The 24,078-nt window shown below is 29.2% G+C and overlaps 1 protein-coding gene across 1 annotated transcript in view; it reads left to right on the forward strand.

Annotated features, from left to right (window-relative positions):
• LOC117170874 (metabotropic glutamate receptor 2-like) overlaps positions 1-24,078 on the forward strand; it is a 139,911-nt gene that overhangs the window by 63,555 nt on the left and 52,278 nt on the right. The window contains exons 4-5 of the mRNA XM_033357917.1: positions 6,674-6,800; positions 10,636-10,747. Coding sequence (XP_033213808.1) covers positions 6,674-6,800; positions 10,636-10,747 — 239 coding nt within the window. The remainder of the gene's footprint in view (positions 1-6,673; positions 6,801-10,635; positions 10,748-24,078) is intronic.

Genomic DNA, 24,078 nt, shown 5'->3' on the forward strand with positions numbered 1-24,078 from the left:
GATAAAATCTAAAAACTTATTTAGTTCATCTCGTCCATGTCGCCAGTTGACAAATGTGTCATCAACGTAATGGAACCAGAATTCTGGTTTAAGTTTGGCTTGGTTGAAGATTTTAGTTTCTAGACGTTCCATAAAGACATTGGCTATTACAGGTGAGATTGGGGATCCCATTTCTGCCCCTGAGGTTTGTTCGTAGAATTGGTTATTGAACGAGAAGTAAGTGTTATTGAGACAGTGTTCTATTAAAGGTACGAGCTCGGAAGGGAAGTGTGTGTAAGATTTAATAATATCGATTGTATCCGAGATTGGTACTTCCGTAAAAAGAGATACTATGTCGAAACTCACTATGATGAGTTGGGGTTAAATGTGAATATGTTGTATCTTTTAATAAAGTCAAATGAGTTTTGGACGCGAGTGATGGAGTTTCCTGTAAAAGGATTTAGTTTTGCAGCGAGGAAGCGTGTCCGTAAAGTCTTGGAGAGATGGAATTAGTTGGTATTAAGTTAGATATTGTTTGGCTGTCAAGTTTAGAGTCTTCGAGAAGAGTCTTTGTTTTACTGGCTTGTGTTTTTGTGGGGTCCTTTTTAAGTTTTTTGTATGTATCGTCAGTTAGAAGGTCCATGCTTTTGTTGTTATAGTCTTCTCTATTCATTATTACTGTTGTGCTGCCTTTGTCTGCGGCTAATATTATAATATCTTTATTCTGATTAAGTTCTTTAATTGTGGGTTTTTCCTGTTTTGTTAAGTTTGAGGAGGGAACTTGAGCTTGGGGTAAAATTTTGGCCGTCCTACGTCGTATGTTATTCGCTTTTTGGGTGAAAGGGTATATATTGTGGATTCTAAATTGCTGATTATTTCTTCTTTAGGGATTTCGATAAAGCTACAGCAAAATTATGTCCTTTAGATAAGGTTGAAATCATTTCATTGTTGAGAGGGTGGTCAGAGATGTTTTTTACTGTATTTGCTAGTTGAGTTTGCTTTACTGGAAGTAATTTGTCAAATTTTGTTTTTGGGTGGAAAGCTCTTTAATCCGTTGGGATTAGTCAAAGGATATGCGGTCCAATGTGGACAAAATGTCAAATCTGAGGGTATTTGATAGGAAAAGGTGAAGTTTTAATAGTTTTTTAAAGGTAGTGTGCTAAAGAAATTTGGTATGCTGTATTCTTTCTTTCACGAGAAGCAAACTTGTATTATTCAGAATCGATATGGATTTAGATATTCCCAAATTATTTTTCAGTTGTAATAATTTTGGGAGATTTTGTTGTCCCTGCCCCGTTTCAAAAAAGCTAAGGATGTTAGTAGCTTACATAGAGAAGTCCTGAGCTTACTAAAAGTGTTGGTTTTAGGAAGAATACTCTCCCCGTAGAGTTCCTTAATAATAGATTTTATGCTTTAACAATGATTCAATTTGATAAAAAGAAATATTTCGGGTTTCACTCGTGTAAAAAACTACGAATTGTTTGCCGAAGTTTCGTGAACATTGCAGTTCACATCTTCAGGGCTGACCTGAAACTAAGGTATCAGGTCATGTTGTTCTTAGTTATACTCTCTACGATGCCGATTTGGCTTTCCGTTCTCCCGGATTCCTTAAAAAAGACTTGATTGCCCAATCAAGTTCTCGTAGAGAATATACCTAAGAACAACATGACCTGATAATTCAGTTCCAGGTCAGCCCTGAAGATGTGAATTACAATGTTCACGAAACGCTGGTAAACAATTTCTAGTTTTTTAACTCGAGTGAAACCCAAAATATCTCTTTTTATTAAAATGAATCATCGTGAAAGCATACAATCTATTATTAACCTTCTTTGGTAAAAAATTCATCTTTTTGGATAGAAATTTTAATATTTATTTTAAACTTCAAATATACGGTTGAAGATTCATCTCTGTTTGGAAATTTAACTACTTTCTTGAAAATTCCTCTTATTTGACACTAATTGAAAAGTTATCTGTTTTGGTTGAAAATTTTGTTGAAAATTTATCTTTAAAATAAATTTACCTGCTTCGGATTAAAAATAAGAATATTTTTTAGTTAAAATATCAACTTTAATATTTTTTTTTTAATTTTGTTTCGTGTAATGTTTAATTTTCTCATTCACCAATTCAATAGTTTTAGCTAAGAAGTCATCTGTTTTCGTTAAATTATCAACTATTACATTTTCCTTAAACAATTAATCGTTTTTGATAGAAAATTCAACTACACCAAACTCTCGCTTTCAGTAACCCCGTTCTCAACCTTCCTAGAACTGCTGGCTCACGCAGTTTCTCAGGGGAGTAGGGCAAGAGCGGTTGCGAAATTATATATATATATATATATATCACTGTTTATGTTTCTGCCCCCCTTCCCCAAAAATCAATCCAAGTTGATTTGAATTCAACCCCTGACACTAGACTGAAAGCGAGAATTTGGTATACTTCGTTTAAACTTTGAACTAGTATCTTACAAATTCCTTTTTTTTACTGAGGATTCATCATTTTCGTTCAAAAATCATTTTTTTGATTGAAAATACCACTATTTCGTTTAAAATTGTTTGGATTTTCAGTAAAAACTTAATTATTGGATTTAAAGATTGCTCATATTTGTTGAAAATTCGTATTTTTTTATTCAGTTGAAAATTAGTGTGAAATATTTTGTACGATATTTGTGTCCATGTCCCGAAAATTCGACTACATGGACAAGCAGTGTACTGCTATCTTAAAAATTCATTTTTTTGGTTGAAAATTTATCATCTTAGTATTTCTAGTAGAAAATTAATCTTTTCGGTAAAAATTTCATCTGTTTGGTTAAAAATTTAACTATTTGGGCGAATTTTCATTTTTTGGTTGAAGATACATCTCTTTGTTTTCAAATTTAACTATTTTTCTGGAAATTTTTTTTTATTAGAACACATTTCATATTTTTAGCTGAAAAATACAACCGGTCAAAAAATTAATCTGTTTTGGATAAGGATTCAAACATAATGTTGAAATTTCATCTTTTTGGATTAAAAATAAGTGAAAATAAAAATTTGCTTCAATTAAAATATCATCTATCACCCTTGCTACTGCTTTGTTCACAATTCTTTTTTTTAGAAGAGGACTCATTTTAGTTAAAAATTCATTTCAAAATGGTTGAAAAAATAACTGTTATGTTAAAAAAAAACTTTTTTGCTAAAAATTCATGATTGCTCAAATATAAGTTGAAAGTTCGAATGTTTGGTCGAAAATTGAAATACTGTTTAAATTTCGGCTGTTTTGTATAAATTTTATTTTGATGAAAGATTCATCATTTCAGTTGAAAAATAATCTCTTTGGTAGAAAATTATAGTGTCTTGTTGAAAATGCATGTAATTTGGTAAAAATTTGTCCTGTTTTATAGAAAAGGAATCTTCTTTGTTGAAAATTCATCTAATTTATGAAAAATGCAATTATTTGATTTGGAATATTAATGTGATATATTACCCAAATTAGGTTTATTTAAAATAATTTATACACCTATTTTTGTCAAAAATCTTCTTATTTTTCCTGTTTTAAGAGTATTTTTATCCACAAAATCTGTTCGAACCTTCTTCTCCATACTTTTCTTGATGGCAGGAAATTTGTATGCTGATTTTTGTGATTCTACGTGTTTTTCAATCCTGGTAATTGAAAAGACACCCCAAGCTTTTTCCTCAAAGCATCTGCTACCTAGATCGTTCGAAAATTTATTATTTCTTGAAACTTAAACATTTACCATTTATCAACTACTTGAGCTTATTTTATATTCACCTAAAATTTGTATTTTACACAAAAAATAATTTAATTTAAATCCAATGAATTTTTGTTTAAATAATCAAATTTACGCGCTTGGGTTATTTCAGAATGCGTGAGTGTTTTCGTCTGAAGTTTAAATTTTTATTAATAAATTATTGGCTTTGGATAAGAGTTTGTAAATTTCAACAATTTTAGGTTACGTTGGTGTTTTACATCGAAAATTGGTATTTTCAAAAAAAAAATTATTATAATCTGCACACGATTTGTAGAATATTTCACCAATTTTTGATAACCTTATCATTTCTGTCGGAAATTGGTATTTTTAATTTTAAAAATATGCATTTGAAAGAAGATTCACAAAATTTTCACAAATTTAGGTTTTAACGGGGCTTTAGGCCCTAAAGTCAGTTATTTTAATAAAAACTCGTGAAATTGCAAAGAATAGGATTTACCATTTGGAACAATCTCTTGTTATTTTATGTTGTGTTAAAGTTTGTCGTCGACCATTAATATTTTTATCTTTCAAATCATCGGATTTTTCATATTATCATTTAGTCATTGGATTCAATAAATTTATCATTTTTGGTTCATACAAGATACAAATACGTGAACAATTTTAGATTTTTCTCTCGTTTTTAAGCGGAAATAGATATAGATTTCAACGAATATTTACAATGTGAATACAATTTTAAAACAATTGTAGGTTCCCTATAAAAATTCCTATATAGGAACCTATATAGGAATTTTCGGTAGAGTTACATGAACATTTTTCATTAGAAATCGATTATTTTGAAAAAATAGGTTTAAAAGAGTTATGTTAGTATTGTTTGATCTCAAACTGATACTTTTATAAAAAAAATCATTAGTTTGCAAACAAATGTTTATAAAATTTAAACAATAATAGTATAGGCTGGGTATTTCGTCAAATTAAAATTTTGAACAACTTAAGGTTATGTGACTGTTTTCTATTGGAAATTGGTATTTCTAAACAAAAATGGAATGATTTGATTGTCTATATATTTTACAAAAACATTATATATTAATTCTTACGTCAATGACAATTTTCATCATTAATCAAAATTATTGGCCTCGCTTTTCTGATCTATTATTTCACAGATATAATAGATACCGCTTAATCAAAGAAATAATATTCATAATCTGCTAACAACTTTGGATTATGTTAGTATTTTTCATCGGAAATTGGTATATCTAAATAACAAAAGATATTTTAAACATTTTAAAGAAGATTCACAAAGTTGTAAAAATTTAAGGTTATGTTAATGTTATACAGTGCAAATCTGTATTTTTAGTGAAAAATCACTCGATTCCAAAAAAATATTTACATTTTGAGACAATTATTTGTTATGTTGTGTCAGGGTATTTTTATTCTTAAATTGGTATTTTAAATTTAGGACATCATAAGATTTTTCATGGTCTTGTTGCTGCGTTTTACACTGTTATCCTGTACATTTAAGATAAAGTCATTGCAATCCAAAGAAAATTAAATATGGGTATAGATTTGAAAGAAGATTTAGAATTTTTAACAATTTCAGGTTATATTAATTTTCATTTAAAATTGCTATTGCAAATTAAAACATGTTGAATTCAAAAAAATATTTACAACATTTGAATAATGATGGGATAGATAAGCGTTTTTCAGCGGATTATAATTTTCAATAACTTTAGGTTATGCCACTCTTGTTTCTTAGAAATTGTTTTTTTTTTAATAAAAATAAAACTATTAGATTCTCTTTATAATGTAGAAAAGTACAATATATTAATTTTAAAGCTAATATATCAAATTTAATCATTTATCAAAAATGTCAAAAATATTGCATACACCAAAAAAATATAACGCGCATAAGGGGAGTGGATGGCAGAGAAAAATAGGGGAAGTGTTAAAAGAATTTGTCTAAAAACTAAGCTAAGTCTAAAAAAATATAAACATAATAAGCCTACGAAGGCGCAATGTCAAAATTGTGCGTTAATCGTATTTTATATAGAAAAGAACAAAAAGGAACGTAATAAAACTTTCGTTACATTCCTTTTTGTTTCTTTTCACATAAAACTTTGACGAAACACAAATTTAACAATGTGCCCCCGCAGTTGCATTATTTTTTAATGACTTTTCATACTTAGCATTATTTTCAGGTAAATTATATGGAATTTTAAGAATTGTTGGAAAATATCTGAAAATGCCCCTTAATTTCGTTCGAATCCCTGTGGGAAAAAGGCGTATTTGAGGAAGTGAGAGAAAATGGAAAGGAAGGGAAGTGTGGCAAGTGAGGGGAAATCATGGGAGGGAAAGTAGTGAGGGGAAATAAATATAAAACGGCCAGAGAGGTAAAAATATGGTACGGAGAAAAGGGAAAATAAGGAGAAATCAGTAGACGGAATGTAGGACAATGTATGGGGAATAGGGTGAGGTAATAGGGTAAGTGAGAGGTGGGTCAGTAGAGAAAATGAGGGGAAATACTGTGATGTATTAGAAAAAGAGAGTAGAGAGGGAGTAGAGGAAATAAGGGAAGTTAAAATAAAGGGAGGAGTATGGTAAGTGAGGGGAAATAAGGAGAAATAAGGGGAGGAAAAGTGTTGACTGGGAATGTTAGGAAAGAGGGAAGTATTTGAGGAAGAATAGAGGTGGAAGCGAAGACTAAAGTGTGGCTTATTTTTTAAAAGGGTGTTAAATTTGTTTGAGTATCAAAGAAATAAATTCAGATTTTTAATGCTATTCTGTTTTCTTTCGGAGGACTTGTTTGATGAAAAATAACATAAAAAGTGGCATTTATCTCTGATTTATCGGAGGCTCGAAAAGCCAGAATTGTGCTGCGTAAATAGAGCGACTGATTCAATTGCTAAGGCAATCTAAATTTTCGATCCTAGAGTAATCTAAATTTCACGATCATTCCGTTTCATGTATCTATTTTTCTCTCGATTTCAGGTCGCCAGGAAACAGAAATTAGATTTAATGCCGATGGTGATGCCTACGGATTTTATAACATTTATCAATATCAACGAAGCGAGGATGGACGGTTCAATTATACTCTCATTGGTACATGGAAAGAAGTGTGAGTTAAAAATGTTAATTAAAATATTGTTTTTATTGAATATATTTAGATTTAAAACCTTTCTTAGAATTTTTAGAACCTGCAATCTATGTTATCTCAAGGAAGTAAATTTTATTTTATTTATTTTCAAAACAGTTTTGCAGTTAGTAGTTATAAATGTTCATGATGAAAGTTTGAACTGAAATTTTTTATTTTACAATGAGGAACTTGATTAAGAAAATATAATTACTTATTTAAAAATGTAAGTATTCCTAAGTATTCAAACATGAATGTTAGTTCAGATAAGAAAATTGCAGATTTTAAAAAATGTTCAATTTCGGAACTAAGCAACATTGTATTTAACAAAACAAAATATTCCAGCTTTTCTTTCAGTATACCATCAATGAAAAAAACAGAACAGAAAAATGCAACTAGTGGAAGTTTCGTGACACCACATAACAGGTAAACCTAATACCGGTTTTTTTTTTCAATGAAAATTTAATAAAAAGTTATCAAGTTTTTCAACTTGTGAAAAGATTAGTCTAGAATTAGGAATTTATTCAGTTTCCCATTCCTTTGGACGCATTTGTATTATTTTCATATTTTGAATTTAATTTGGGAATTCATTTTATTTCACGATAGATCAAATTGTAAGTCGCAGATTTTTTTATCCTGAAAGAATTTTTATTACAAAGAAAGTTGTATTAGTTGAGTATAAGGCTAGTCCGAAAAATCGATTTCGATTTGTGGTAATCCGCCCCGCAATTTGTTCGTTTTTTCCGAAAAGATGGAAAAAGAAGTATTATATATTAAATTAAAAAAAAATCAAAGTTTAATTACTTTTCAAGGAATTTTCAAGAAATAATTACCACCCTATGATTTCTTTATTTTGATTTCCCAACCGCGTCGTATTTGATCCAGAAAATTCCGTAAAAATGCAAAATATCAGTTTTATATGAAATTCATGCTAAATATTAATTTTCAATTTCTTTGAAACAATTTGTATTTGCTTAAAAAAGCTTTTGTACTAATGATACTGTAAAGCTTGGTTTGTCAGAATTAATGGTGAAGAAAATTCTGGTTGTTCAACTTCTCTTACATTATGTAAGTTATTATTTACTATTCTCTTATTTTAGAAGTTAAACACTTTCTCTTCTCTTTTGCTTCTCAATAGATCCCTTTCGTTGTTTCCAAATCCTAAACTTATTCTTCTGGCCCATCCTCTTGCTCATTATCCCTTTTCTAAATTCTTTGGTAATTCTTCCTTTTTTATCATCTTACACCATTTATTATATTTTTATTCCTCAGTCATCCCCAAACTTTTTACTAATTGACTTTCCTGTCGCTTTTCTCCAATTCTTGATAGATTACTCCAGTCTTCTATTCTCTATATCTAGCACTAAAGAACTTCCTTCTTTCGTCTTCCCATCTCATTAATTATATCATCCCCATTCTCCTTTCTTCGACTTCCTTCAAACACTTTTTCTCTATTTCCGCTCCTGATTCATCCTCCTTTAGAATCTTTACCATATTTTCTCAACAGCTTCCTTTATCTTCCATTCTTCTCCTACATCCAATCCATACAGTTCAATGTTTCCTCGTGCCATTTACAAATTCTGCACTTTCTGTTATCTTACGCTTCTGAATACATCTCTTCCCTTACCTCGCTTCTCAAACTCATTCTTACTTTGCTGGCCCATCTTCTCTCTCATTATCCCTTTTCTAAATTTTTTTGTAATCCTTTCTTTCGTATCATCTTACACGATTTATTATATTTTTATTTATGAATCTTGCCACATCTTTCTAGTAATTAACTGCCCTGTCCTAATTTTTTATAGTTTTCTCCAGTTCTCTCCCCTATGTCTTTAGCACGAAAGAACTTCCTTCTTTCTTCTTCTCATCTCTTTAATTCTGCCACCCTTCTTCTCATTTCTTGGATCTTTTTGAAACACTTTTCTCTAACTCCGCTCCTAATCCAACCTTCCTTAGAATCTTTACCACATTCTTTTACCAGCTTTCTTTATCTTTCATTCCTCTCCTACATTCTTCCCATACATGCTCCCATGTTTCCTCTTACCATTCACAAATTCTGCACTTTCTGTTCTTTTTCTTTTCCCAGTACATCCCCTGCCTTACCTCATTTCTAAATATAAATCTTGCTATTCTGTCCACCTTCTTTCTCCTCATCCCTTTTCTGAATACTTTGATACTTCTTCCTTTTTATCATCGTATACTATTTACTGTATGTTGATCCCTTAATCACCCCCCCCCCCCATCTTTCTATTAATTGACTTTCCTGTCTATTTTCTTCAATTCCTTTTAGTTTATTCCAGTACTCTCTCCTGCGTCTTTAGCACTAAAGAACTTCCTTCTTACTTTTTCTCATCGCTGTAATTCTATCACCCTCCTTCTCGCTTCTTCTACCTACTTCAAATACTTTTTCACTAACTCCGCTCCTAATCCATCCTCCCATAGAATCTTTAACAAATCCTCTTACCAGCTTTCTTTATAGTCCATTCTTCTATTACATATAATTCATTCATTCTTCAATTTTTCCTCTTCCCATTCACAAATTCTACACTTTCTGCTCTCTTTCGCTTCCCCATCTCAAACTTTCTCTTCTGGTCCATATTCTCTCGCTTTATCCCTTTTCTAAATACTTTGGTACTCCATCCTTTTTTATCATAGCACACCATTTATTATATTGTGATTTCTCAATCATTCCCCATCTTTCTATTAATTGACTATCCCTGTCCCTTTTCTTGAATTCTTCATAGTTTACTCTAGCCCTCTCTCCTATATGTCCAGACGTCCTCCAGTCTACTCCTAGGTTCCACCTTATATAAGATTTTGTAAACTTTTTATCTCTATTCCTTTCTATCATCCCCATATCTCTGCTCTACAACCTAATATCGGTCATACCAGCGTATCAAATAACCACATTCTTGTTCTCCAATATTTTTAACATTCTTTTCCCTAATCCCAAAATTTATATTATTACCCCTGCCGCTTCTTTATCTTTTCTCTTATATGAGGTGTATGATATCCATTGCTTTCAAAGTATATCTAAAATACTCTAACTCTTTCTTTTCTTCTAACTTTACTCCCTTTTATCTCCTAGTCCGTTTTATAATTTTTCGTTTTCGTTGCTAAACGTTATTATCTTTCTCTACTCTACATAAAAATGTAACATTAACAAATCTATCAATTATTTTTTCTTTTCTACCGTCTTAATATCCTGGTTTATTTTTTTCCTTTTTTTCTCTCGCTATTTACAACCTTCCAAAACCTCTTCCTCCACCTCTTCTTTAAACCTTTTATTTTCCTCCTCTCTCCTTATCACACGAAATAGTATACTCTTTCTTTTTTCTACACTACTTTTCTCCATTTTCTAAATTCCCTTCCAACTTTCTTGTTCTCTTTACGTTCCTTATCCCATCCAATTGTACCCTCTCCTTCACTATCTTTCTTTTTCTTGTGCACTCTAATACTATTACAACTTTTTCTATTATTATTTCCATCTCCTCGTTTATAATTTGTCCTCTTATTTTAATATTCCTAACCTTTTTCTTGAACTGTTCTTTTCTTCCATTGACTTTGTCATTTATTCAATAGAATAAATTCATGTCGCAAAATTTAAAAAAATGACTTTTACTCACAATACAAGGGGAAAGCGAGAGCGGGATCGATTACCAAAAATAAAATCATGGTAAAAATAGGTATAAATTTGGAAAACTCTATTGAATTTAGATTTTCATGGAAGTCTCTAAAAATATGAAAAATAATCAATATTAATATGCATCCTAATTGAAAAGTGAAAAATTGAATCTTACGAGCTTTAAATATCAACATGCAGATTGGACTTCGATGTCAAGATGACCCAATGGACGACGGGAGCTGGAGAGGCTCATATTCCACGGAGTACTTGCAGCGAAGATTGCCCCTTGGGACACGTCCGCAATTTTCAAGTGAGTGGAAGTCATTTTATAATTCTTTTTTAGAAAAAAATATTTTCATAAGGAAATACACTTCCATATTTTTGAATGCTGAACAAACACGCGCGCTACGTGAGCAATTATTATTGTGTTCGTCTCTCGCAATTTTTTCACTATAATGTAAAATCGATATTCACCAAAAATTTTAGTATTTTTTATAATATAAAATAATAGAAAATAAAAGCAAGGACAATATTTTGTGTGCTTAATGAAAATTTATATTTTATCTTCAAATTACAATTGTTGAAAATTGGAACTCTTATTTTTTATAACTATTTTTTTTTAAATAACTGTTTTTTTTTTCGAGAAAAATGCACAGATAACATAATTATCGCTCATCTATGGTGAGAAATGTTAACATAATATAAAATTGTTCGAAAATTCTGAATCTTTTTTAAAACCTTGCCGATTTCTGATGAATTCCGCAAAATAACCCAAAATTGTACAAAATAATTTAATCTTCTTTTTTAATTCAATGATTTTTTTAATTTAAAATATCGATTTCCGGTATTTCCAGTATAAAACATCAACATAACCTAAAATTGTAAAGAAATTGTGCATCTACTATCAAAACTAATGATTTTTCTAAATTAAGAATAACAATTTCATACTAAAAGACTAACATAAGATAACAAAAATTATTACAAATTTTAAATCTTTAAAATTGAGTTACTTCGAGGTATAAATAATCGATTTTCGGTGAAACACGTTAACATAACTATAACTTGTTAAAAATTTAAAATCTTTTATGAACTCTATAACAATGTGCTGTAAAAATTGCTAGCATAATCTACAGTTTCACACAAATTTCGAATCTTCTATGAAACACATTTTTTTTAATATTGATTTCCGGTGTAAACGAAATAGTGGAATTTTCGAATAAAAAGATCACTTCTGAAAAAAATGTAACAGTTGATATTCGAATCTAGACGAATTTGGTTTTTTATGAAAAAAACAGTTTAATTAATCCAAAAAAGTTTATTTTCAACCAATTATTTAAACTTTATATCAAATACATGAGTTTTCTACTAAGAAGATTATTTTTCTACAATAAAAACGAATTTCAAACTAAAATGATAAATTGTCAACCAAAACAATGACTTTTTAACAAAGTAGTTCAGCTTTTAATAAAGTACATTCATTTTCAAACAAAAAATAATTAATTCTCCACGAAAAATGTAATAGTTCACATTTCGAGCCATAAATATTGTAATTTCAAATAAAGAAAAGAGTTAACGATTTCCAAAAAGACAAGCTTCCCTCAAACGAGTTTAATTTTTAATGAAATAGATACAAAAACTTTGAATTTGCAACCATAAAGAATTTGCAGTCCGAAATAAAAAACATGTAGGCTAATTATTATTTGAAGACAAAAATTATTTCTAATACAATATAAAAATATAATTTTCCCAGGTTTCACGAGGAAATTCAAAAAGATTTTTAAGATTTCAGATATCTCGAAAAATTTTCTAGAAATATTCTAAGAATTTCTTAATTTGCAGGATCTTAAAAAATTTAAGAAAAAAATTTGAATAGTTTAAAAGATATTCAAAACTTTTCGACGTTCGAACAAATTTTCAAATTTTTGTATAAATGTTCGGAAATCGTTTAAAGTTTTAAAATATTTGTAATCTCTTTAAAACTACAAAAATTGCCAGATATATTTTAAATTGACTCGAATTACTCGTAAAATTCTTATATAACTTTACGGATTCATTTATGACAATTCTAGAAACTTTTACTGTTTTTTTTTTCATATTCTCCTAACATTAATTTAAAATAATAAAAATTACTTTAAATATTCGCAGGAATCTAAAGAAAATTTGCCCAGTATCATGAAACCTTTCAAACTCTTTAAAAACCGACAAAATTTTCTTTTAAAATCTTAGGAAATCTACGCTTTATTTCTTTTTTTTAATTATTTATAATTTTTAAAGTTAAAATAAAATTAATATCTTTTAAGATGAAATGACTTTCTCTTAAATATTTTGAAAATCCGCAATCTAAAAAATTGCCTTCAAATCTTCCAGATTATTTTTTTATTTTGAAAATTGTTTGGAATTTTTTTAAATCTCAGTAATAATTGTCCTAAAATAAATTTGGTAAAATTCTAAAAATTTTCGAGTTTTTCAAAATTATAAAATATTGGTTTGAAATCTTCTACAATATTTTCCGACATTTTAGATAATCATTTTTAACTATATTCTTTGAATTATTATTTCTTAATAATAATTTGAATTTATCCTAGAATCTTAAGAAAAAATTTGATTATCTTAAAACTTTCAAGATCCTTAAAAACATCAAAATTTAAGTTAATGATCTTCAAAAATTTATATTTTGTTTAAAATTTTCCGTTGCCTTATTTAATATGGTCATGGCTTTATGTACAAAATCCTTCTGTATTTTTAAAAATATTTGTTCAAAACGTTAAAAACATAATAAGTGGCCTTTATTATTAGAGAATCGTTTACAATTTAAATTCTTACTTTTAGAAATAAATTTTCATAATTAAAATTCTGTATTCAAAAATGTCCATTTACAAAATTCCAAAACATCTTACAAGAACAAACTTCGAGCTCGAACAAATCAGTGCGTTTTTTTCGAGAACTTAGTTAAATCAATTTCGTTAGATAGGATAGGCTATTCACCATATGTTTTTATTTTCAGAGCATTTTTTTAGGATATCAAAATTAAAATTCATTGCTGAACCGCTAACAAGTTCTTCACCTTAAAAATCAAAAATGTGTAATTTTTTCAAAAGCTGTGGAGCCAGAAAATGATAAATGTGTCTTTCCTACTCTCGCCTATACACCCAACAACAAATTTTATCTTTTTACTTTCGAAATCCCATAAATCAAAATATTTCGAGATGAATGTATCACAACCTTTTGGCTCTTCTCGACAATACTAATGGATAGATTTCCTGCTTGCATTCAAGAGCTATTTCCATTTTATAGCACAGCACTTGCGATAACTGTCGGGCAATGTGGGGTTTGTGTAAAAGTAGATGTAGTAGTTTGCCAGGTGAAATGGCCCCATAAATTAGGCGAGTTCTTTCATTTTTCATTCTCTAATCGCACCGTGACACGCGCAAAACCACGACTTTTGCTACCTTATTTACAAAAGAGACGAAACCAACCGATTCCGTCGTATCGACAACGAGGTTAAATATTCAACAAACCGAAAGGAAGAAATAAACAAAGTCGGCTTCAGGAAGTCTAACTTGTAAATTTATAAGGAAAGTTTTCCAAGCTTCTTTTTCGGAAAATCGAATAGAAACGCAACCTTTGCTAAAATTGTTACAAACTTTCGATTGAGCTGAATTTATGGAAAGCTTAATTTATTTGAATATCATGTTTCTTCGTACATAAAAAAATAGAGTTGCAACTTTTAATTTTTCTGTTTCATTTTCTTACAAACACATTTTGAACTTCAGTTACGTTTACTCTCTTGCTCAATGTTAAAAATAAAAAATAATTTAATTGTTTTCAATATTCGTATTGCTAAATAAGAACCAATTATAATTCTATTTTTGTTTTAGTTTGTTTTGAAACCATTTCTTTGTTTAAAACAAGAAATTTTCCGTGCGCGATTGTTAAACTAAAAACAAGAGTATTAAAAAAAGTAAAGATAATTTTAAGTCTATTCCACGAAAGAAAACGAAGACTTATGTATTTGTAATAGTTTTTTGTCCTTTATGTTACATTATGAATTTGGATAAGATTGACATATAGGCATAAATTTTTTTGAATGTAAATAAAAATAGTGCTAGTGAAATTGGCATATAAAGAAGTACAACTGAAGTACAAGCAAAGATTAGTAAAACCACCAAAATGTTATATTGGACACAAATTTTTTGGACTTTTATTAGATATAGTTGTCAATCATTGAGTGATTTACATGACATTTTTTAGAATGAATAAAAATCGAATGAAAAATTAATTTTATACGTCAAATTGATTAATAAATCGTTAATTGTTTTAGCAATTTGAGAAAAATGTTGAAAGTTATATTCTCATAATAAAGTTTAGTACGATGACGAAAATGTTTGATCGAAAATTAATCTTTTTATCTGTATTGGATATCTCGGTCAATTATTGAATGATTTGCATGTTGTTAACAGCAAATTTCATTTTAAAGATGAAAATTTAAAAAAATAGATTTCTTTTAACATCGAAATACGTGTGAATGTCATGTCAAAAAAATTAATTCTTAACAAAAAATGTGATTGTTGCTATTTTTGCTAAGAAAAATTATTTAAACCATAAAAGATAAATTTTCAAGAATACAGCTAAATTCGCAAAAAAAAACAGAAAATTTTTGACCCATAAGTTGAATGCTTAAAATCAAACTAAAAGATCAAATTTCTACCAAAAGAAATGAATTTTTAAATCAGAAAGACAAATTTTCAACACGATTTGAATTTCCAAACAAAAAAGATATTCTAATCAGGATAGAAATGAAAAATTTCATTCAAAAGGTTGAATTTTTTAACCAAAAAGATGATCTATATGGAAGGCAGATGGATTTTTAAACAAATAATATAATTTTTAACAAAAAAGATCAATTTTCTACTAATAAGATTCATTTTTTCCTAAAAAAGACAAATTATCAACAAAATACAGATATTTTCAAAAAAATATTTGATTTTTCTACCAAGACGATTAATTTTCTACCATAAAAGACGAATCTTCGACATAATACCTACAGTTTTACCCAAATATGTGTTGTTTTATCGAAGAAGATACATTTTTTTATAAAAATAAGAGAAATTTTCAAGGAATTAGTAAATTAGAAATTATTAAATTGATAATGTAATCTTATAAAATTAATATCTGTATTAATTTAAACCATATCAACAATACAATTTTAGAAATAATGAGAAGAGAATAAAATTCATACGCGTATTCGATAGTATTAATTTTATGTTTATAAAATTATAATACAGCATAAAAAAGTGAAAAAATGAATATTATAAAAATATAATATATTTAATAATATTTTATAACCTCATATATACGTGCATTTTTGAAATTAAATCTAAATTAATATAAAGTTTCATTTTCAAATTTCAAAAATTGTATTCTTGAACATACATAGATATTAATTTGATTGCAGGATTGCATTATTCAATTTAATGAATTTAATAATATCTATTTTGAGTCATTCTTGCCCTTTCTTATTTTTTCCCTTAGAGCTACTGATGTTTTCGACTTGTTTTATTTTTTTGTTCTTGTATCGTTTTATCTAAAATATAGTAGCTATTATGCTCTAGATAACACAGCTTATGATAATTTTCACACTGCATCGAAAATCCTATATTTCCAGTCCAGTTTTCTCTTAACTGCAGTTTATGCTCAGTATTCAGTTTTGAAAATGGCGTCATTCTGGCGCTTTAATAAATAATGGAAACACAGTGCATTTGGAATTCAAATTGAATATCATTACATGGGAATGTAAATTTAAATATAATTTCAGGGTGTTGGTAAAATACCTGAATGACCTAGAATAGTCATAAAATTTTGAAAAAATGAGATTTTTCATTCATACCTACTTCAAAATAATAATAATTATATTTAAGTACTTCCTGGCTAATTTTAAATTTTGGAATTGATACAAATTGATTTTTTTTCTAATAATAATAATAATATGATTATGATTACAGAATATTTTTAAATTTAACAGTAATGCTAGCGAGAATTTTTTAAATTAATTTACATCTAAAATATTTAATGTGATTTAAAAAGTTTTAAGCTATTTCAAACGATTGTAAACGAATACGAGAAACTTTACAAATTTAAAATGATTTTTGAATATTTTGAAAGTAACAATTTTTTTCTTGACAAAAAGATCTTTCTCTTTCGTATCACTGGGAATCGAACCACAGAACTTTTTATTTCCGGTCAGGTGCTTTTTCATTAAGCTACTGGAGAGATCAAAATAAGAGCCAATATTCAAGAAAATAGCCCTAATTTTTAGCTACGTGTTAATGGTTTTTTTTTAAATAGTTCATTTGAAACAATTTTGAAAGTTTGTCAAATTTCAAGAGATTTAAAGAGACACCGAAGTATTTTTACGCATTTTGAAGTATTTTAGAGAATTTAATGGAATTTTAAGAGATTGGGAAAAACTACAACGAATATTGAAGATTTCAATTGATTTTAAAAGGATTGCAAACTTTTAAAGGGATTTCGAAATACTTGGAAATATTTCAAAGATTTTAACCGTTTTTTAGAGATGTCAAGAGATTTATACAAATTTTTAACTCTTTTAAAGATTTCAAACGATTTCAAGAATTAAAAGAAAAAGGATTTCAGGAGATTTTCATGGATATCAATCGTTTTAGATAGATTTCGAGAAATTATGCATAATATCCATGGCATTTGCACAAATCAAAGCATTTCCGCACTAATTAGAAAAATTTGAAAGACTTAAAAAGAAGTACAATTAACTCACAGAGAGTGGTATTTATGCATAATTTATAAATGGCGATTTTTAATTTTCTAAAAACAAAATGTAAAAAAAATTAGTTTATCCAGGCGTATATTTTTGTGAACTTTCATATAAAAGTTAATAATTGTTCTAATTGACGAATAATATTATATTGGGCACTATCAGAGCTAGAACTTCGTACTTTTTCAAATTGACTGAATCCGGCATTTATTTATTTCTGTCTCGTCGCTTTTTGGCCCAAAGTGATCGATAAATAACCAACATTTTTAAACGGAAAAACCAGGAGGTGCCGTAGAATACCCCTACATTTTTCTGAAATTAAATTAATTCCTATCAAAGTCTTTACTGCCCTAATTAATTCATGTTAAAGGAACAGTTTAATTGGAGGAGTACGAGTGGAACTAATTTAGTACGATAATTTTGAAGGCAATTATAATGTAGGGTCTTGGAAAGTCATAATGTTCGGGTGCGGTATATTCGAGTTACATTCAGACCGCAATAATCGAAGTTGCTGTTTGTGTTTCAAATCTAGCCCTCTCCCATTAGACGGCTTCCGTCCAAGTTAGGGAATAGAGTTCAAGTAGTTTGCGATTAAACTTTAACAACGGTAGATTCGCAGTTTGTTGAGGCTAAAAATTCGGAAGTAAATCTCTCTTTAAACAAATTTCTATTTGCAGGGAACATCAAAAAATGTTCTCATTTTGGCCCTATAGATTAGGAAAAATTGATAACAAAAATTTCAAAATTTTTTCTGCCGGAATTAATAATTATAATCTTAGAGTTCATTCATTCATGCATTGCTTCAATTTTTCACGTATAATCACCTATGTTTCCGCTAGTTTATCGTGTATTTTTTGTTTTGTAATTCCATTTAGCTAGTTTGTTATTTGCTACGTACATCATCGTAGTGACGCAAAATGTTGTCTCGAGACCAATCAATATTCAATCAAAACTGCTAATTCGGTTTGCAATTTCTTTGCTTTTAGAATTTCGTAGCCCAAGGCAGAATTGTAGATTTTGTATCAAGGGCGTAAAGCAAGCTATTTTGACGAGTGTATACTTGCCGCCCTCGCTTCGCTCGGTGGCAGTCACGCGATCCAAAATAGCCTCACACTCCGAATACATACTATACTTTTTGTCCTATCCTTTTTAAAAACAAGCATGTGAAGCAAACAAAGAATTTTTGGTGTTTTGACCATTTTAAAGTATAAGTCAAAGGATAGCATAGCAATAACAATAGTATTTATTGTTTAAAAAAATATTAATCACAATTACTGCATATATTTTTACAAAGATATTCTAGAGCGAAATAAGCCTATGCTATTTGAAATTACAGAGTTGCTAAAGATTACAGTAATTCCAAAAAGTTAGGAAATCGAAGGGAAAACCTGATAGAGTTAGGGAATTTTCGAAAAACTAAATTTGAGGTTAATTTTATTATTATCGTTAAAAATCGCAACTAGTTCGTTGAAAATTATTCTCTGTTATTTAAAGAATTAAACTTTTTTTAATTCATCTTTTTTGGTTGAATTCAGCAATTTTTGGTATAAAATTAAAATCCTTTTTGATTGCAGTATGAAATATTAGGGTTTTCTCGGAGAATTCATTCTTTTGGTTCAAAATTCAACTTCTTAGTTGGATATGGAAAATTATGTTTTCTATTTGAAAATTAATGGTTTAAACTACAAATTTAAATCGTACATGTTTGGTTCAAAGTTTATTTTCTGAAATTTAAAATTCAAATATTTGGTTCAAAATTCCAATATCTTATTGAAAATTTGAATTTATGGGTGAATATATAAGCTTTTTGGTGACTGAGTCCTCTTTTTGGTTAAAAATTCCTTTAAAAATTTAAATATTTAGTTGAAAATATTTTACTTTGTTAAAAATTCATCTATTTTGGTAGAAAATTTATCTTGTTATTTGTAAATTGATTTTTTTGTTAAAAATTAGTTTTTTATTATTTAGAATTAATTTTTTTAACCAAAAATTTAACCGTTCCATTTGTTGTCCAAAATTTATCTTTTTTGATAAAAATTTAAATTTCTTGGTTTAGAATTATACTATTTTGTTGATAATTTACTTTGATTTTACTAAAAATTAGGGTTTGTACTGAAAACGTAACTATTCTATTTTTAGTCGAAAATTTACCTTTTTTGATAAAAATGTAATCTTTTTCGTTAAAGAATGTTCAGTTTTTTAGAAAATTTAACTATTCTATTTTTTATTCAGAATTCATTTCTTCGCTTGAAAAAATATATATTTAGTTAAAAATTCCTTTTTTTAATAGAAATTTCATCTTTTGGGTTGAAAGTTCCACTATTCGGTCAAAATTTTTTTTTTTTTTGGAAATTCATGACTGTCATCAAAAATTAGTTTCTTTGGCTGGAAATTCGTTTCTTCTTAGTTGAAAATTAATTTTTTCAACTGAAGATGCAACTATTCCACTTTTACTTGAAAGATTATATTTTCAGTTTATTATTTATTAATTTTGCTGGAAAACTTGTTTTTTCAATTAAAATGTACTCTTCTAACTGGAAATTGAACTATATTAGTTTTACTTTGTAAATTTGTATCTTGTAGTTCACAATTTATATATTTTATTTCCACTTTTTTGGGTAGAAAATTTATCTTGTGAGTTTAAACATTAATTATTTTGATAAGAAAACTTATTTTCTTGGTTAAAAAATGATTGTTTGAACTGAACATTTAATTCTTTCATTTTTATTTTTAAAATACCCTTTTAAGATTAAAAAATTAACTATTTTGTTGATTTTTTTTAACATTGATTTTTTTAGAACTTAATCTCTTCTAATTTTGGTTCAAAATTCAAACTTCTTGTTCGCTTCACCTACATCGCCGAAGACAAGAAGTGTCGTAGAGTCTACTGTATTTGGTTCAAAATTTATATTTCTGGTTGAAGATTCATCATTTTAGTTAAAAATTCATTTTTTATGATTAAAATTTATCTTTTTGATTTCAAAACTCAACTATAAAGTGTTTAAAATATATTTGTGAATAATTTCTTTTCAAATTATTATTATTAGTCTTCCAGGCACATGGTTGGATGTATACGTAGCAGAATTTAGAAACGATGATATTGTCGCAATCTTGAATAAGGCACTGTTTAATTCTAATATGTTTTCTATTACTTTGACTTCTTTTCTCATTTAATTTAAGCGCCCTTTTCAATTTAAAGCGACACATTTTTCCGCAAAGGGTAAATATTGTTATTATTATTAATAAAGATAGAAAAAGGATTTTTCAAATCCTAATTTAAAGTGCTTATAAAATTCCCATTAAATTCTCAAAACGCACAAAGGTCGAGCGTATTCTCAAGCATATTGTTATGTTCGTGAGAATTTCTCCAAACACTTCCACTCTTTAGAACACTACCCATTCGCCCGTCGTACTTTTTTCCCAGGAGCTGAGGTAGTGGGAGTGAGGAGAAATAAAGGGTAAAGATAGAGGGAAAAATAAAGTGACTTAAGCGGAAATGAGGAAGGGGAGGGACGTTAATCGTGGTAAGGGATGTTAAGGGATAATGAGGGGAAGGATAGTAATGGGTGGAGGAATGGCAAGATAGGAAGTGAGGTGCGAGGATATAGGAAGTAGATTATGCTAATATTGGATACAGGCAAACTGTATTCACTAGCATACGAAAATGACGTAGTTCGAGTTAAGAATGATGAAAGAGGAATTAATCTGATAGTGAGAGTTTTTGAAGAAAAAGAATTAGCAGCTAATGTGATTAAGACTAAGACTAACAGTTATAGACATAGAAAGCTCAGAGTAAAGCACGAGTGGAAGATAAATAGCTAGTTGGTGGAGGATTTTTGCTACTCAGGAATTTGTTTCGTAGCGAGAGTAGAAAACTAGCTGCAGTTAAGAAAGGTATTGGAATGTGCAAGTAAAGTAATTGAACAAAGGGAATAGGTAAAAGAAAGTTCAAGGGCAACAGCAGGGTGAAAGTGTGGATATTCGACCTGTTAGTGCGGTCAATGTTAAGTTATGAAACGAAAATTTGGAAATGGAAAGAGCACAAGATGGTGGAAAGTGCAGAGAAAGGAGATAGAAGGAGAGAAAATGATTGTCAGGTAACTAAAAAGATCCAGGAATTTTGATGAGCAACTAATCTTAAAGCGTTTTATTAAAATAATCTAGAACTGTACGTAGGCTACATTACATTTAAAAATTTCTAATTGCACTGAATCTTATTCCACTCACAATTTTGAACTGTTTCACTTTTCCAGCTTAAAAATGTCCCACAAGTGTGTACTTTAACTATAGGGAATTAGATGCTTGTCCAGAATTTTCCCTCTCTTGTTGTGTCCTTCTTTTTGTGAAAAATTTCTGAAAGCTCTAAACCTTATTGCACTCACAATATTCAACTGTTTCACTGCTGCAACTCCAAAAATTTTTACAAGTGTGTGCTAAAGCCATTATGAATTAGATGCTTGACGCTCTCATTATATTATATTCTGCTCCTACATCTCCATTCATCATGGTTACAACACAGCACATGCGCGGTTCTCTCAGCTGCGCATTCTGCAGCCGCGCATCAAAGTTCCATACATGACTGGAAGTTTTCCTATACCAGTGTATGGGATTCTCGACGTGTATGGGAAATTTGCAATTGAACAACGGAAAAATGACATGTTTATATGAAATATTCAAAAGTATGGGAGAGATGCCATACATTCGTATAAGAAAATTAAGATTATTTTTCACAGTGTAGGTACTGCATGAATTAATAGAAGAATTTTTATAGAGTTCATAATTATGAACAAGAATTGTGATTAAATGGGCTAGAAAAGAATAGATAACAAAGGGAGAGGAAAGACCAAGGGAGAGAGGGTAAAGTGGATGCTGGAAGGAAATACTCCGAGTAAGAAATGTATAAAAAAGCTGGGAGATTTGAGAGTGAGTGGGCTTGTTGCAGAGGGTACAGAAAAGCCAAAAAATTACTCCTAATATAAGGAAATAGGAAAGTAGTGTTTCGGAATAGAGCTTCGATCTTTAGATTTATAGTGATGAGGAAAGGGAAGCCCAAGGCAAGATCAAAGGCATTTAAGACAAAGATTAGTAGTTAAGACGATGGGCAGGAAATAATTGTCAGGGTAGTATATGAGGTTTTTTCGTAAGAAAACATCAAATGGTTCTCTAAATACTCTCAAATCCGTAAAACGGTAAAAGTATAAACAAACTGAAGAATAAGATTAGCAGTGAAATTTTTGCAGAAGTTAGTGTCTTCTGTAAAGTCTAAGTTTCATTGTAAATTTGAATCTTGAATCGTACAGATTGACATGAAATCATACGATTTGTGGGTGGAACGAAGTAAATTGCATCAATTTGAGATAACTACATTTACTAGCACAGAGAACATATATTACAAAGGTATCGTGTGAGGACGAATCGATCGTCTGTATCGTTGATAGAATCACGCTCTCACTGTCAATCGATTCACGAATCACCGCCAAAGCGAATCACGCAAATTACGCTAAATGAATTCTTCCAGAGTGAACGACAGGACTAAACCATTCACTTCTCTTATTCAAAGGACCAAACAGTCAGAAAACTTTTAAGGACGTCAACCAGTAATTACCTCTAAAGTTTACGGTCTTATGATCAAAGAATCATTTAAGTGTCTTTAACTATCAACTCTACTTATTAAAATTATTTTCCTTCCCTTTCAAGAAATTAGCTTTCATAAGGAAGAACTTATTCCAAGTATGCGCCGCCCCCTTACAAAAAAAGGGTTTCGTAGCCTATAAAACGTTAATTTAGTCGTTCAAGTCCACCCCCTAATTATTCTTCCATACTCCTCCTATTTTCCATACCTTCCCCCTTCTTATTTCCCATTCATGGAAAAACTGCGACGGTGCGTTGGTTAGGTTTTTATTCAGCAAGTTTAAAATATTCAGAAAATTAAAAAAGTTGACCTAGAACTTTTTCGAAAGTAGACTTGCATAACCTCAATAATTTGAATAAGTAGTGACATCAAGACAAAACACGAAACTCATTGAATAATATCTTCAAACTTTTTTTTAACTTTAAACCTGATTCCAGATCTTCCAACTCTAAAGTTAATATCGACACAGGCAAAACCCTGAAGACTTTTGGTTTAGAAAACAGAGAAAACTTGTTTTCAAAAGTTTCTTGAGAAAGTCGAAGGGTATTTCCTAAAGCTTGAGGGGCGAATACTCTTCTTTTTATCTCCTTCCAATTTACTTTAATATTGTCGGTACTCGGTAAGCCATGGGAAAAAGCGATTCTGTCGATACAGGAAGATGGAAGTTCCACAGATGAAATTGCTCGAAGGAGAATTTCTCGCATTCAGAATATTGTGTGTAAAGCTATGACGCAATCCGATTCCGCAAATCATATTTTGTCGAATGTCGATCTTTTACTTCTAAAATAGAAACTTGTGAATCCATATACGCTCATTATATTATTATCATTCTATTATTATACATTATCATTTATAATGAATATTGAATGCAATTCAACTGGTTTTGGATTCCTAATTTTAATTTTCAAACAAAAAGATAAAGTTTCCACCAAGAAGATTTATTTTCTCCAAAAAAAAAAACAATTTTTTACATAATAATTAAATTTCCAGGTCAAAATATGAGTTTTTAACAAAAAAAAGTTAATTTTCAACTACACATTTGAATTTTCTGAAAAACTGTTAAAAACTCAAGCAAAGAGTTGAATTTTCAACTAAAAAAAATATTTGAATTTTTAACGTGAAAAAATTAATTTACTTGTTTAAATCTATTCCCTCTTTCGCCTACCGGCCCCGCCCCTTTCAAAATTTCACTTCCCTTACTATTCCTGCTTTCCCCTAC

The sequence above is a fragment of the Belonocnema kinseyi genome, chromosome 4, assembly GCF_010883055.1.
Source record: "Belonocnema kinseyi isolate 2016_QV_RU_SX_M_011 chromosome 4, B_treatae_v1, whole genome shotgun sequence".
Lineage (NCBI taxonomy): Eukaryota > Metazoa > Arthropoda > Insecta > Hymenoptera > Cynipidae > Belonocnema > Belonocnema kinseyi.